Source organism: Callospermophilus lateralis, chromosome 4, assembly GCF_048772815.1.
Source record: "Callospermophilus lateralis isolate mCalLat2 chromosome 4, mCalLat2.hap1, whole genome shotgun sequence".
In the NCBI taxonomy this organism is placed as follows: Eukaryota; Metazoa; Chordata; class Mammalia; order Rodentia; family Sciuridae; genus Callospermophilus; species Callospermophilus lateralis.
The window spans coordinates 131983681-131998514 of NC_135308.1; the positions used below are offsets into that span (position 1 = coordinate 131983681).

General features: G+C 32.9%; 1 protein-coding gene across 5 annotated transcripts in view; it reads left to right on the top strand.

Annotated features, from left to right (window-relative positions):
- Nucleotides 1-14577, top strand: part of Mettl25 (methyltransferase like 25) — a 108864-nt gene extending 94287 nt beyond the window's left edge. For 4 of the 5 annotated variants that reach the window (XM_076853186.1, XM_076853188.1, XM_076853189.1 and 1 more), the window contains 3 exons: nt 11934-12008; nt 12559-12630; nt 14337-14577. In XM_076853186.1, the coding sequence (XP_076709301.1) occupies nt 11934-12008; nt 12559-12630; nt 14337-14429 (240 nt within the window). In that variant the 3' untranslated portion in view covers nt 14430-14577. The remainder of the gene's footprint in view (nt 1-11933; nt 12009-12558; nt 12631-14336) is intronic. The other variant, XM_076853187.1, reaches the window with a different exon arrangement.
- The last annotated feature ends 257 nt before the right edge of the window (nt 14578-14834 follow it).

Consider the following 14834-nt stretch of genomic DNA (forward strand, 5'->3'; position numbering starts at 1 on the left):
TAGACTTAAATACAGTAATCATATGATCATCTTAATAGATCATCTTTAAAAAAATCATTTCACAACATACAGCATTCCTCATGTTCAAAACACTAGAGAAACTAGAAATAGTAGGAATGTACCTCAACATTATAAAAGCTATATATGCTAAACCCAAAGCCAACATCATCCTAAATGGAGAAATATTGAAAGCATTCCCTGTAAAAACTGGAACAAGACAAGGATGCCCTCTTTCACCACTTTTATTCAACATTGTCCTTGAAACTCTAACCAGAGCAATTAGATGAAAGAAATTAAAGCGATACAAATAGGTAAAGAAGAGCTCAAACTATCACTATTTGCTGATAACATGATTATATATATTTATATTATATATTTAGAAGATTAAAAAAAAATCCACCAAAAAACTTCTAGAACTCATAAATGAATTCAACAAATAGGAGGATATAAAATTAACACCCATTCATTCCCTATACATCAGTGATGAATCCACTGAAAGAGAAGTTAGGAAAACTGTCCCATTCACAATCATCTCAAAAAATAAAATAAAATATTTGGGAATCAATCTAACAAAAGAGGTGAAAGACCTCTACAATGAAAACTAAGGAAAATGGAAGACCTTAGAAGATGGAAATATCTTCCATGCTCTGGGTTAGTCATAACTAACATTGTCAAAATGGCCATACCACCAAGTACTGTTCAGGTATTTGGGGACTTACAATGGCAGTCCCACTGGGTAAGATCACCCAGACTCATGTGAAAAATATTCACCTCTGCCAGAAAAGTCCCACTCAGCACTGGAAATGGGGTAACTTGCTGCAGCCACACACCCTGTCAGAGATGCATGTAACTCGCCAAGATGCCAATCAACCTATTGACTGCAAGACATCACGAAGCAACACTCTACTTCTGAAACCTTATCCCTGCCTTTGATGTATGCATTTAAATAAACCACTGGAGCCATTTTTAAATTGTTCAGCTCCTGTGTGGGCTGGATCTATTAGGCAATCCAAGCTCCCTTTAAATTATAATTCTGACTTCATCTTATTTCTTCACTAATTATTTCAGACTTATCTTCTCTAGTGGCATATACCCTTCTGGGCAGGAGAAAGGACCCCAGAAAGGTGCTGGCAGCCTCATGATAACAAGCAACTATAAATGTTGGTGAGGAAGAAGGTATACTCATTCATTGCTGGTGGGACTACAAATCAGTTTATCCACTCTGGAAAGCAGTATGGAGATTCCTTTAAAAACTTTGAATGGAACCACCATTTGACCCAGCTGTCCTGCTTCTCGGTTTATACCCAAAGGACTTAACAATCAGAATACTATACTGATGAGGCCACATCAATATTTATAGCAGCTCAATGCACAATAGCTAAACTGTGGAACTAACCTAGGTGCCCTACAATAGATGAATGGATCAAGAAAATGTGGTATATATGCATGATTTAATGTTACTCAGCCTTAAAGAAAAATGAAATTATGGCATTTACCAGTAATAGATGGAATTGGAGAAGATCATGCTAAACAAATAAGCCAATCCCAGAGAAACAAAGCCCAAATATTTTCTCTGATATGTGGATGCTAATTCACAATAAGGGCAGCAAGTTTGGGAAGAATAGAGGTACTTTGGATGAGACAGAGGAGAATAAAGAGGGGAGGACGGTGGGGGTAGGAAAGATAATAGAATGAATTAGACATTATAACCCTATGTGTACATATGATTACATGACCAGTGTAACTCTACATCATGTACAACCAGAAGAATGAGAAGTTATATTCCATTTATGGATATTGTGTCAAAATGCATTCTATTATCATGTATAACTAATTAGAACAAATTTAAAAAAGAAAGAAAGAAACACACACACACACATATACACACACAAAGAAAGAAACAAAGGAAGGATGTTCTCTTGGACCCCGCTTTTCAACAGTATACTGTAATTACTAACTAATGTAGTGAGACAAGGAAATGAAGGTGTATAAATTGAGAAGGAAAACACTATTGCCTGATCATCTGTATAGTAAATGTTGAAAAGAATTGACAAAAACCATTCTTAGAACTAATAATTAATTAAAAGATGTTTGTAGGATGCAAAGATAAAATGTATAACATCAGTCATTTTCCTATGTACCATATAAGAACAAGTGGAATTTCAACTTAAAAAGACAGAAGCATTTACATTAGCACCCTCCCCAAAAATGAACTAATTAGGTACAAAGCTAACACATTATGTACAAAAATCTATATGAGGCAAGCTAAAAACTCTGATAAATGAAATCAAGAAATAAATGGAAAGATATTCCATGTTCATGGATAGGAAGATTCGATTTTGGCTTCAGATTTTGATGTAAAGCTACAGTAACCAAGACAGTTCAATATTGGTGAAATAATAGCTAAATAGATGAAGATCGACAGAATTGAAAACTTTAGCAAGCAAAGACAATAATATAATGGAACAAAATTGTCTTTTCAACAATTGTGCTTGAACAACGGAACATACACATGTAAAAGATGAATGTAGGCACAAACCTTACATTTTAACAAAATTTAAAACCCATAATAGTCCTAAATAAAGAGCACAACACTATAAAATTTCTAAAAGCAGGAATTGAAATCCATATAACTTTGGGTATAGTAATGAGTTACCAGATATAAAATCAAACGTACAATCCATCAAAGAAATAAGTGATAAGCTGCACTTCATTAAAAGTAATTTTATGCTCACTGACAAACAGTGTCAAGGGAATAAGAAGACAAGCTACAGAAAAATAAAAATACTTTTAGAAGACACACCTGGTAAGTGACTGTAAAGTATACAAGAAAAACTGTTTAACCAACAATAAGAAAGCAATCTGATTAAAAAGAAAGCAAACAATCTAGGCAAAAGATGTTAATAGATACCTCCCCAAAGAAGATATGAGTATATTAAAAGATGTTCCCCATCATATGTCATTCTGTAAATGCAGATGAAAACATTAATGAGATATGACTACACTCCTGTTGTAGTGGCCAATGTGTCAGTTTGCCATTGTTGTAACAAAATACCTGAGAAAATCAACTCAAAGGACGAAAGATTTACTTTGGCTCTTGATTTCAGAGGTTTCAGTTCATACTTGCTTGGCTCCATTGCTATGGGCATATGGTGACGCAGAACTTCATATTGAGGAGCACAAGTCAGAACAAAACTGCTCTTCTCATGACAGCCAGGAGTAAGATAGAGGAAGGGCAAGGGCACAAAATATACTTTCTAACATAAGCCCCCAGTTATCTACTTCCCCCAGTCAGACCCTGCCTCCTAACGTTTCCGCCACCTACCAGTAAGCCACCAGCTGGGGACCAACCCTTCAAAACATTAGCCTTTGGGCTGTTTGTTCAAACTATAAAAACCAATACCCACTACACTAGCAACACTAATGCATCGAAAAATGTGGACTAGCATGAACTTTTGTTCAAGCCAATAGATATGTAAAATGGTACAGCCATTCTAGAAGGTAGTGTGATGGTTTCTTACAACACTAAATATGTTCTTATTATACAATCCAACAATTCCTCCCTTTGGTATTTACCTAAAGAGGTTGAAAATTTAGGTCCACACTATTACTTGTATTTGAATGTTTATACACATTAGCCAAAAGCAACCAAGATGTCATTCAGTAGGTGAATAGATAAGTAAACTTCTATAACCATACAATGAATATCTTTAAACACTAATAAGAAATTATCTATAAAACTTTGAGACAAAATGAAAGAAACTGAAATGTATATTACTCAGTGATAGTAGCCAATATGAAGAGGCAAATATGATATGATTCCAGCTATGTGACATTCTGAAAATGTCAAAATGATGAAGACAGTAAAAAGTTAAGTGGTTTCAGGAATGGGGGGACGGAGACAGGCATTAGGGCACTGGAATTACTCTGCATTATGTTATAATGGTGGATACATGTTGTTGTACTTTTATCCAATCCCACACAATTTATGCTAACGTGAGTGAATCCTAATATGCAATATAGTCTTTGGATGATAATGATGGGTCAGTGTAGTTCCATCAACTATAAGAAATGCATCACTCTAGTGGGTGATGCTGGGAATAGAGGAGATTCTTTATGTGTACAAGCAGAGTCTGTATGGGCACACCATATTTTTTTGCTCAATTTTGCATAAACCTAAAACTCTTCTAAAAAATAAAGTCTGTTTAAGAAAACACTCATGATAGGTATTATCATTCCCAATGAAATGATATAAAAAGAGTCTCAGAAAAAGGCAAGTCATATTTCTTGCTACAGAGAGCTAGAACTTGAATCAAGACTCCATATAAGGTCAGAACCAGTCAGGGTCACTCCAGGTGAACTGGGCTGGCACAAAATAGTCACACAGAGACAGAGAAATACTTTTTTCTTTGGGTTCTGTGACAGTTCCTCTGACCCAGCTCCCACAAAGGAGGCAAGAAGGACAAGAGAGAGAGCACACCTCGAACCTGGGTTTTATTAGGGGAGACTGTTCCATGGAATATTCTATCTCCAAAAGGGCAAAGGGGTAGTATTACAAAGGAACAGGTGAGTGTAACTCAACCCCAGTGAGTGACTGCTATTCCTGGAGCCACGCCTTGTTATCCAAGCTGGGACAATGCCCAAGTTACTTTCACCTGGCATGACCATGCAGATTGAAGGCAATAATTGTTCAGAACCCAGTGCATCAGAACTTAAAGGCGTGTTCATCCAGGACAGCTTCCAACAGAGGAAAGTACCAAACTACATGATAAGGCATGAAAAAGCTGTACTGGTGAAAGGAAGCAAATAAATAAATAAATATATAGTTGGGGAGAGCTTTTTTTTTTTAATTTTTTTCTTTTAAGCAAGAGATATTTAAAAAATAGTGTCTGTCAGGCCACAGCAATTAGCAATATGAAGTTATCAAAACCAAAGTTGTGTTTCCAATACAATACAAATATTTATTCTCAAATCATAAACTATCAATGTTAAAATGAAAGCTTCGATAATACACACGATAAAAAGATGGACATTTAATTTTTCTTAAAAAATAAATTAATTTTCACTTGAAGTTTTAAACAATGAAAAATGTTTAGACCATTTAAATTTGAAATTTTGAATATACTAAAAATACCTTTGGCTAAATTCATAATTATTTCTTTTCTTTCTTTCTTTTTTTTTTTTTTTGTACTGGGAATTGAACCCAGAAGCGCTTAACCACTGAGCTACATCTATCCCTTTTTTGTATTTTATTTTAGAAACAGTGTCTCACTGAGTTTCTTGGGGCCTCCGTAAGGTGCTGAGGCTAGCTTTAAGGAGATCCTCCTGTCTCAGCCTCCTGAACCGCTGAGATTACAGTGTACATCACAACACCCTGCTCATAATCATTTTTTTACAAGCATTTATATGTAATTGGATGTGTAGTGAATGCACTGATGTCTTATAATCTTTAAAATATATCTCTTCACATTTAAAACAATGTAAACAAGCTAAGTATCTAGAAAATCTCCTAAAATACTCTGGGTAAGTTCTTATCCACAAGAAATCAAATTAAATATAAAAGCACACAAAACATTCCCAATTAAATCATCTTTCCAAAGGACACCAAAACTGCATGTACAGGATAAAAAAGTGCCTTACAAACCGCTTACAAGTTTAATCTGTAACTCATAAAAGTCAGTTGTGAAAGACAGCATTGACATTTATTATAGAGCTTACTTCATCAAACTCAGCACCATTGCATTTGGATTCTTTGTTGTGAGGAACTGACCTGTGCATTATGACATTTAGCAGCATCTCTGGCCTCTACCCACTAGATGTCAGCAGTAGCATAATGATGAAACATTTTAAAGAAAAAAGAAGTCTCTAGACATGGCCAAAATTGACCCCATGTGAGAACCACTATCTTCAACATTTGTCATCTTAATGATTTCATTTGTAGTCATCTACCATTCTCATCATAAATCCCATTTTTAGGGGATTAAACAGTGATTGAGGTTTTAAACTTTCTATTCAAAATGATCCCTTCCTGAACCTCTCATTTAGGATAGCTGCAACCACTTAAGAATGATATTCTTTCAACCCTTTGTAAAAGAATCCTATTTTTAAAGCATGTTTAGATTCCATAACAAAGTTAAGCCTAACTACACCACTGAAAACAATAAGTTGTGTCAGAACATTGACTGCTTTATGGCAAAGTACTTCTTTTTGAAGACTGAATAATATTTGTGTGTGTGTGTGTGTGTTTATACCACAGCTTCTTTATTCATTCATTCATCAGTAGACCATTAGGTTGTTTCCATATCTTACTATAGTGAATAATGCTGCAGTAAACATAGCTGTGCAGATATTGTTACAAAGTAATGATTTTTACTTCTTTTGGATGTTTACCCAGAAGTACTGCAGAATATAAGTTCTTAATGATTAAACCCCCAAGCATTATTTCTCATGCTTGCAAATTTTATCTCAGTTAAATCTGCATCATTTTAGACTGAGACTTAATTATGTTATTAATATTGCTGTTAATATAGAACAAATCATTGTTACATGCCATATTAGTTTAGATTATTAGAATTATTGAAGTATACAAATCTGCAAATGACAGCTCATATGAAATAATTGTAATAATAATTATATACATGTATAATTATTATGTAATAATGATACAATAATTATATGATGTCTCTACTTATCTTTAGAATATGAGCTGAATAAAATATATGTAAATTTTACTATTCAAATAGGAACAATTTTAAATTTTATTTTCATTAGCTAGTAATTAAACAGGTATGTAATGGAAAAGATAAGAAATCTATTTTTCTTTCTTTTTTTTTTAAGGCAATCCTGTCTTACTACCCATAAGTTTGAAGGTTAAAAATATTAGCTACATATGTAATTATATCACTTCTAAAAATAATAAACATAGGAATCAACTTTGCTTTGTGTTTTACAAAAGAGTATAGTAACAGTAGTTTTTTGACTAAGAGTATGGATAACTTCCTCTGTCAACTTAAGAATATCAGGATCACTTCAGTCTCCTTGACTCTGGTTTTGTCTCTTCTTGGTTCCTTAGCACAATCAACTGATGAATCTCACTTCCATAACTATATTCCATAGTTTTTGAGCCCATTGTGACCTAGTCAAGGTTATACTGGCAGCTTCAGTTCTACCATCTAGTGGTAAGACTGTTTCAAATACCAAGTCATCCTCTAATGATATATAATGTGGGGAGGATGTCTAACAACTGTGTGTGGCATGTACTTGTCTACCTGCTTTCCATAAAGTTGATGTATGGTCCACCTTTGCTTGTCTGGAGTCCTTTACATGTATCTCTTTAAAAAAATAGAATAAATAAATAAGTGAAAAAGAGACAGATCTCTTATGGAAAACAATTCCAAATAATTTATGTAGGTATTCTACCCTTGAGGAGATGGAGTATAGCTTCCCACTCATTAAGTGTAGTCAGTACATGGTGACTTTTTCCCTAGAGTCTGGAAAAGGGGACAGAAAAGAAATTTTATAGTTAAAAAACCCAAGAAACACTATTGCATCCAGGTAGTCAAAGTCAATGACAAAAGTACTAGGTCAATAGAAGGGAAATTATCAAAAGAGTAGAGCAAGCATATCAGGGAAGGATAAAGGGAGAGAAAGGGAGGTACTGCAGAATGAGAGTCATCAAATTATGTTATATGTATATATGAATATGCCATAATGAATCCCACTCATGCATAATTATAATTCACCAATTAAAAAAAAAAGAATCCAAAAAAAAAAAAAAGGCCCCAAAAGCATACCTTACTCTCAAGTATTTCTATTCTTTCTTCCTTTGTATATCCTGCTCTGTTGCTTGCTTTCCTGGATAAATCTTATCTTGCCTTCCTAAATTAAAAAAAAAAAAAGAAGAAGAAGAAGAAGAAAAGGATGATAAGTCACATGGGAAATACATACTTTTGATGTGATATAAGGAACATGACCCTTCTGTGATCTTGTTTTCAAAAACTATAGCCCTAATTTATAACAGGGGGAAAAAAATCTAACACGTCCAAATGGAGGAATACTGGGGAAATTGGCCAAATTATATGGTTATGTTGTGTAGATGTATGAATGTGAATGCACCAATAAAAAATGTGGGGCAAGTAAAAATGTAGGAACATTCTCTAAAATATCTGACCAATACTTCTCAAAGCTATCAAGATCATAAAAACAAGGCAAGTCTGAGAAACTTTCAAAACCAAGTGGTCTAAATGTGATGTGGTATTCTGGATGGGATTCTAGAACTGAAAAATCAGGACACAGGTAAAAAATAAGAAGATCTGAGGGTAGTATGAACTTTAGTTAATGTGTCAACATTGGTTCTTTCATTATTACAAATGTAGCATAATGTAACATGAAATAGTGGATATAGAATAAATGGAAATTGTACTATCTTCAAAATTTCTTTAAACCTAAAACGTATGTTTATTTCTTTTAAAATAATATGAGAAAAACCAATGTTTATTGAACTTTTGCTTTATGCCAGATATGGTACTAAAAGGTTTATTTATTTATATTATCTTTTTGAATACTAAGGACAATAGGATTGAGATGTGAAGTTAAGTGGATTTCTTTAGACCAAAATCTAGGAAACTGGGGAAGAATGCCAGTCTATACTGTCTAATTGTATTTTTTTATACTTATATGACAAGAGACATCACACAAAAAAAGAATAATTATTTGACATTTTTTACAAAACTAGCAGTCATCAAGCAAGCAAGCCTAAGAGGAAGAATAAGAAGAAATTTCATACTTACAACAAAGGATTTTTTGTTTTGTTTTTGTTTTTTGTGGTACTAGACATCGAATCCAAGGCCTCATACATGTCAGGAAAGTGCTCTACCACTGAGCTACACCACCAGCCCTTTTATTTTATTTTGAGACAGGGTCTAAGTTGTCCAGGCTGGCATTGAACTTGGAATCCTCCTGCCTCAGCCTCCTGAGTAGCTGGGATTATAGGAGTTCATCACTGCACCTGGCAAAAATGAATGTACATCTAAAGCAGATTGAAGAATTGAAGTTTGAATCTGCCTTTTTTAAAGGCAAATGAAATTCAAAAAGTGATGAGTCTTAATGAAGAGTTGAAGAAAGAATGCTTACATCTTTGACTTTTAGAATTCTTGCAGGCAGAATGAAGTTGGTCAAGTATATGAAACACACACATTGAGTAGTACGACATATTCTCTAACCTATTTGATTAAGTCAAATAGCTGTCAAAAAATTGTGAAGAAGGGAGTGTAGACTAAAGTACTTGAGCATGACTGCTCATTTACTGTCTACAACCCATTTTCTCTTTAGAACTGTATATCTCCTTGTCCCTGACCCAAAGCCAGGGAGGGACCTACTACACAACTCGTGCTAATCCCTTTTCCTAGAATATAGGCCTTGGACAGCAGGGAGCAAGTAGTTCATGTCCAGTATTCCAATCTGTCATTCATTTCACATTTTTAATTTATAAGTTTTTGTATATGGCCTTGCTTTAGTTATGACCTCTGCTGGGCAGTGCTTCAGTTCTGATGCCTTTTTTAATCTCTGTAAAGCTGACCCTTCGTAGGTTCTCACTGATTTCAACACTCAGTAATGCCACCTGTTAAATATATGTGTCTTGAAGATTCATGTTGACATTAAGTGGGATGGTATCTTCATTTTTAAAATTTCATAGAATCTCCGTGATCTAATCCGAAGTATTTTTAAACATTTGATTGAAAAAGTTGACTTAAGCATGGAATCATACCTTAAACACTGAATTTTTCTCCTAGAAATATATGATTATACCTTTTATTCACCAATTTTTGATGTAAGAAGAGGGCCATTTGTTTAGTTTTGTTTACACAAAGGTTTGCATATGGCATCACTGCTTGAAGATCTACCTTCACTATTTTTGCATCAAACATAGGATAATGTATAATCTATATAATGCCAGCCTTGGTTCACTTAAAGTAACAGACTTATTTTTAAATAAGAGAGTAAAGATAGTGCTCTCCCCTTTTCTCTCCAGAATCGCTCAAAAGCAACAAACACAATGAGAAATGGAAGCACAGACTCCCTTTTTGATAAAATCAAGAGGCATTTTAAATCTCAAACTATGTGTATTTCAAAGTACATTGGATGTAAAAAAGGGATGTAGAAAGAGGCCAAGAGGAAATCCCAGGGTTACAAATCTCAGACAAACCAAAAGAATACAGTCTCCATAGTAGCATCCCCTGAAAAAGCAAAGTCAGCAATTCCTAATTGCAACAAAGGCAATCGAGGACAGTTCTTTCTAGTTTAGCACAGAGAAATGAGAATCTAAGGAATCACATTGAAAACTGATGTCTGTAGAAAGCAGAATGGTAAAGATTAAGCGTTCAAAGGTGTCACTTTACCAGCTAATCTGAGGATGGTAGCAGAGAAGTAAAGTTTAAAGGATTTGGTTCAGACACACAATTTTGTGAAATGAGAGTTTTTGCTGCCTTGAAATACAGGCCTGAATTCAGACCAATTCATTCTACTGTAGAAGCCTGGTCTAGAGGATACTCAATTTAATTCAAAGATGGGTGAGAGTTTTAAAAGGGCGAGGGGTACATAATCTTCTTAAGATCTATACCAAGAGGGAGATCTTTTCTGGAAGATTTTATGCGAAATATGATGACACAGAGCTTTGCTCTTCACTGCTTCCCTTTTATAGTTTTTAAATTCAAAATAGGTTCATGGAGAATATCATGCTAAGTAAAATTAGCCAAGCTGAGAAACTCAAAGCTCTCTCAAATGTGGAAGCCAGAGTAAAATAAAGAAAAGCAGGAGGGAAGGATAGAATAACATATAGAACCAATCAAATATAAATTAATAGAAGACCTAAAGGAAGTCTGATAAAGTAGAGGAAAGAGAATGGGAGGGGGTAGGGAGGGCAGCAGGGTAAGGGAGAGTGAACTGAAACCAATCACCATGTATATATAGATGTCTGGATGACCCAACTTCTGTGAATAACTAACTGTGAAACTCTTAATTTAAAAAAAAACAAACAAAAAACTATTTTTAAAATAGGTTTTAGTACAATAAGAAAAGGGACAGACTTTGGGGGAAAAAAAAATTCATTTAGACATTTGCCAGGAAATCTGACAAATCCTTTCAGATTTTTTACTCTTTTTATAGATCCAGTCTTTCATTTATTTTGACTTGTAATTTGACTGTAGTTTTTTTCTGGTAACTCCTTTGTGAAACCCTTCACAAAGTTGATCAACTTACAAAAACAACATTTCCTTTTGCATTCATCTTTCATTGGTTATGCAATGTTTATTTATATTATTACAATAACATAATAGGCATAAAAAGATTATAAATGATAACAATTGATTCAGTAAACATAAAGTTAAACTGGTGGGTGCAGAAACATGAGTATGGACTAGAAAGTGGCCATTTAGAGTAGGTGGGGTAAGCATACTATGGGTATATCTTTTAGAGAAAAAATTGTAAAATAATGTTTATTGATGAATATGTTAAGTGGATGTTAGAATTATTTGAAATATGACTGTGTTGCTGTGTAGTCTTTAAATCTTTCTCTAGGATATAGTTGTAGTGTTTCAAATTTTAATTTTATTCAAAAAATGTTCATTGAAATATTATTTATAGTATACTAGTAAGTAAAAGTAAATATTTAATTACTATGTATTGAATTAATATCAAAATAGTAGTGATTTTTTTATGATGCTGAATAACCTTTATCAGTGCAAACTTAAGTGAAAGAATTTAGTTACATTAACTTCGTTCAATGTTACATTACTTCAGCAGTTACATTGACTTGCTAGAGGGAGCTCTTCAGACACCTAAGGTTACTTTAAGTTAACATGATATTTATGTTTGATAAAGAAAAGTTTTAACTGTCTTTGACTATTAACAAATTTATTATCATTTTTATCTTTAAGTTGCCAGAAAAAATTATAATGGACTACTTTGAGAAGTATAAACCTAGAATGGATGAGCTGGAAGCATTCAATATGGTAAATATCTTATATTTAAACATATTAAATTTGATATGTTGCTAGACTTTGAATACCATTCTATTAAATTTTATTATGGAGCCAACCAATCTATGTTGTTTTTCTCATTCTGTAGAAAAACTGTTTTGGATCATTTCCTACTTCAGAACTATATTAGGTGTCAGTAATGTAATAAAGAGAGCACATGGTAGATTCCTCTTAAAGTATATTATAAATGCATGGAAAGACGTTTTAGAGTCCTTTGAAGACATATTGGTCTCAATGCAGTTATTTCACAAGCATTCTTTTTAATGAATTTCATTCTTAGGACCCCTTTAAAAGCTTTCTCATATGATTGCTTGTTGGATTCTACCTCAAAGTCATTTAAAGGGCATTCTTTTCCGTTATTAAAGAAAAACCTTTGATCTCTGCAGTATTTATTTTCTGAAGATGCACAATGAGTATTGGGAATTGGCCTATGTAAACTCTAGATGCATTTTCTTAAACATAAATGTTAAGGAAATAGGATTTTTTTTTAAGTACCACTTTCTTTTCTTATGCCTTCTTTTAGTTGAAAGTATTTCTGGCTCCTTGTATAGAAACATTGATTCTTCTGGATCGACTTTGTTATCTTAAAGAGCAGGTAAATTACATTACTTTTTAAATGATTAACAAATCTTTATTAAATGTAGTAATGCGAGTCCAGTAATAGTGAGGATAGTTATTTTACATAAAGCTAGTAAGGTAATTTTTTTCATTATATTTTTATAGTTAAGATACTTATACCATCTTCTTGTCAGTATATAAACATATGTACAACAGATGTCTTCACAAAAACTACTCTAATAAAGTTTACATTCTTTTAATTGTATGGTAATTACGATACATAGGCAGTGAACACATGCTGCCATATATGAAAGATTGTTTAGCCAAAATTAATAAAGGCCAGACATAAAAAATATTGTGTACACATTTGATTTTGTAAGACTTTGCCTTTTAATTAATTCACTTTTGGATTTTTGAACATATTATGTGTTCTGCAGTATAGAAAATTCATTAATGAAGATTATTTCTTTATTTTTTCCATAATCTTATTTCATCTATGTTGAATGACAAAATATTGTCTTTTAAGTTATCTTTAGGGAAAATATATTTTTCAGATCTCACTGAGTGCTTTGTTTAAATTATTGTGAACTATTTAAATTAAACTCATTCCAAAATTTGGCCTAATGCTTTCACTGTAAACCCTTTACTTTAAAGCAATTTTTTTCTTCCTGCTGGAACAAATGGATTTTAATAAATGGATCTTTACTCTTATGCAAAAAGAACAGTTTTTAAGTATTTAAATAGTGATGTGCTTTCCTAAGTGGCCAGCTAACTTCAAATCACTGAAAAGCCTTGATTTGCAAGCTGTAGGTGACAGAACAATCAGTCCCTGCCAAAACAGGTACTAATTTCCTTTCAAAACAATTTCAATTGAACTAAGTACAATAGTTCGGCAAAACAATATGTACTGAGATTAGTTGAGATCAATAATAGCATAAATAATTTATGTTTACTATTTTAAATATTCTAAAAGTAATACACATTTATGTTACAAATCTAAAATATATAGAAATATTTTTTAAAAAGGAAATTTAAAGTAACAATCCTACCTTTGAGCATTAACTATTAAGTATTTGGTATATTTCTATTTATGCTTATACTCAAATATATGAATTTTGCAAGTATATGTGCGTGCACATTATTTATACTTTAATTAAAATTGTAAAAAAAATTACAAATGCAGTTTGTATGCAGTTTGTTTCATTTATGTAAAATTTTCCCACCTCATTGGCTATCCTGCACAGAGTAAATAATGTTTCATCATAAAATTATTTATTTACTATACATTTGATTATGGCATTTTTTCATAGTCACAACAAAATAGGCCTTATAATTCAGTATCTATGTGTTACTTTATTTTGTCAGCATATTTCCTTGAAGGTGAAACTGTAGATGTTAATTTTATTCAACAAAGAATATTGTTCTTTTATAGTTTGTTTTTCACATGGGTTTTGCTTTTTGGTTTTTGGTTTGTTTGTTTGTTTTTGGTACCAGAGATTGAACCCAGGGGCACTTAACCATTTAGCTTTATCCCCAGCCCTTGTTATTATTTGAGACTGGGTCTCACTAAGTTGCTGAGGCTGGCTTTGAATTCTTGATCCTTCTGCCTCAGCTTCCTGAGACACTGGGATAATATGAGTATGCCACCATGCCCAGCCATAGTATTACAGTATGTAGTCTTTGTCACCTCTCCTTTCCTGTTCAAAAAATGGTTGTATATCTAAATCACTTATCAATTTGCAGGAAGATATTGCATGGTCTGCACTTGTGAAGTTGTTTGATCCTGTGAAATCTCCCAGATGTTATGCTGTTATTGCTCTGAAGAAGCAGCAATGATTTCAAATGAAGCAAGTTATTAGTTATACCTGTTTGCAGAACTTGTTGATAACCTTGCTTTTCTAAACATTTATGTATTATTATGTAAATATTTTAAAATAATTGCTATATTTTTACATAAACAATAAAATAATGGCTAACAACAGAAGGTCATAATCTATTTTTCTATGAGAAAGCATATATAAATAAGAACTTGTGAAAATATTATGAAAGAATCAACCTGATTTCTAAACTAGTATATCAATAGAACAGTGTGATTGAATCTTTGTTCCTGCTCAATGTTTGAGACCCTCCATATATACTATTATATTTTGACTGATATTTACTTTTAAAAAAAAAAAGGATGAAAGGCACTAGTTCAGATATAGTCAAATGTTGGGAATCATTTGCATTGTCCTCCACATT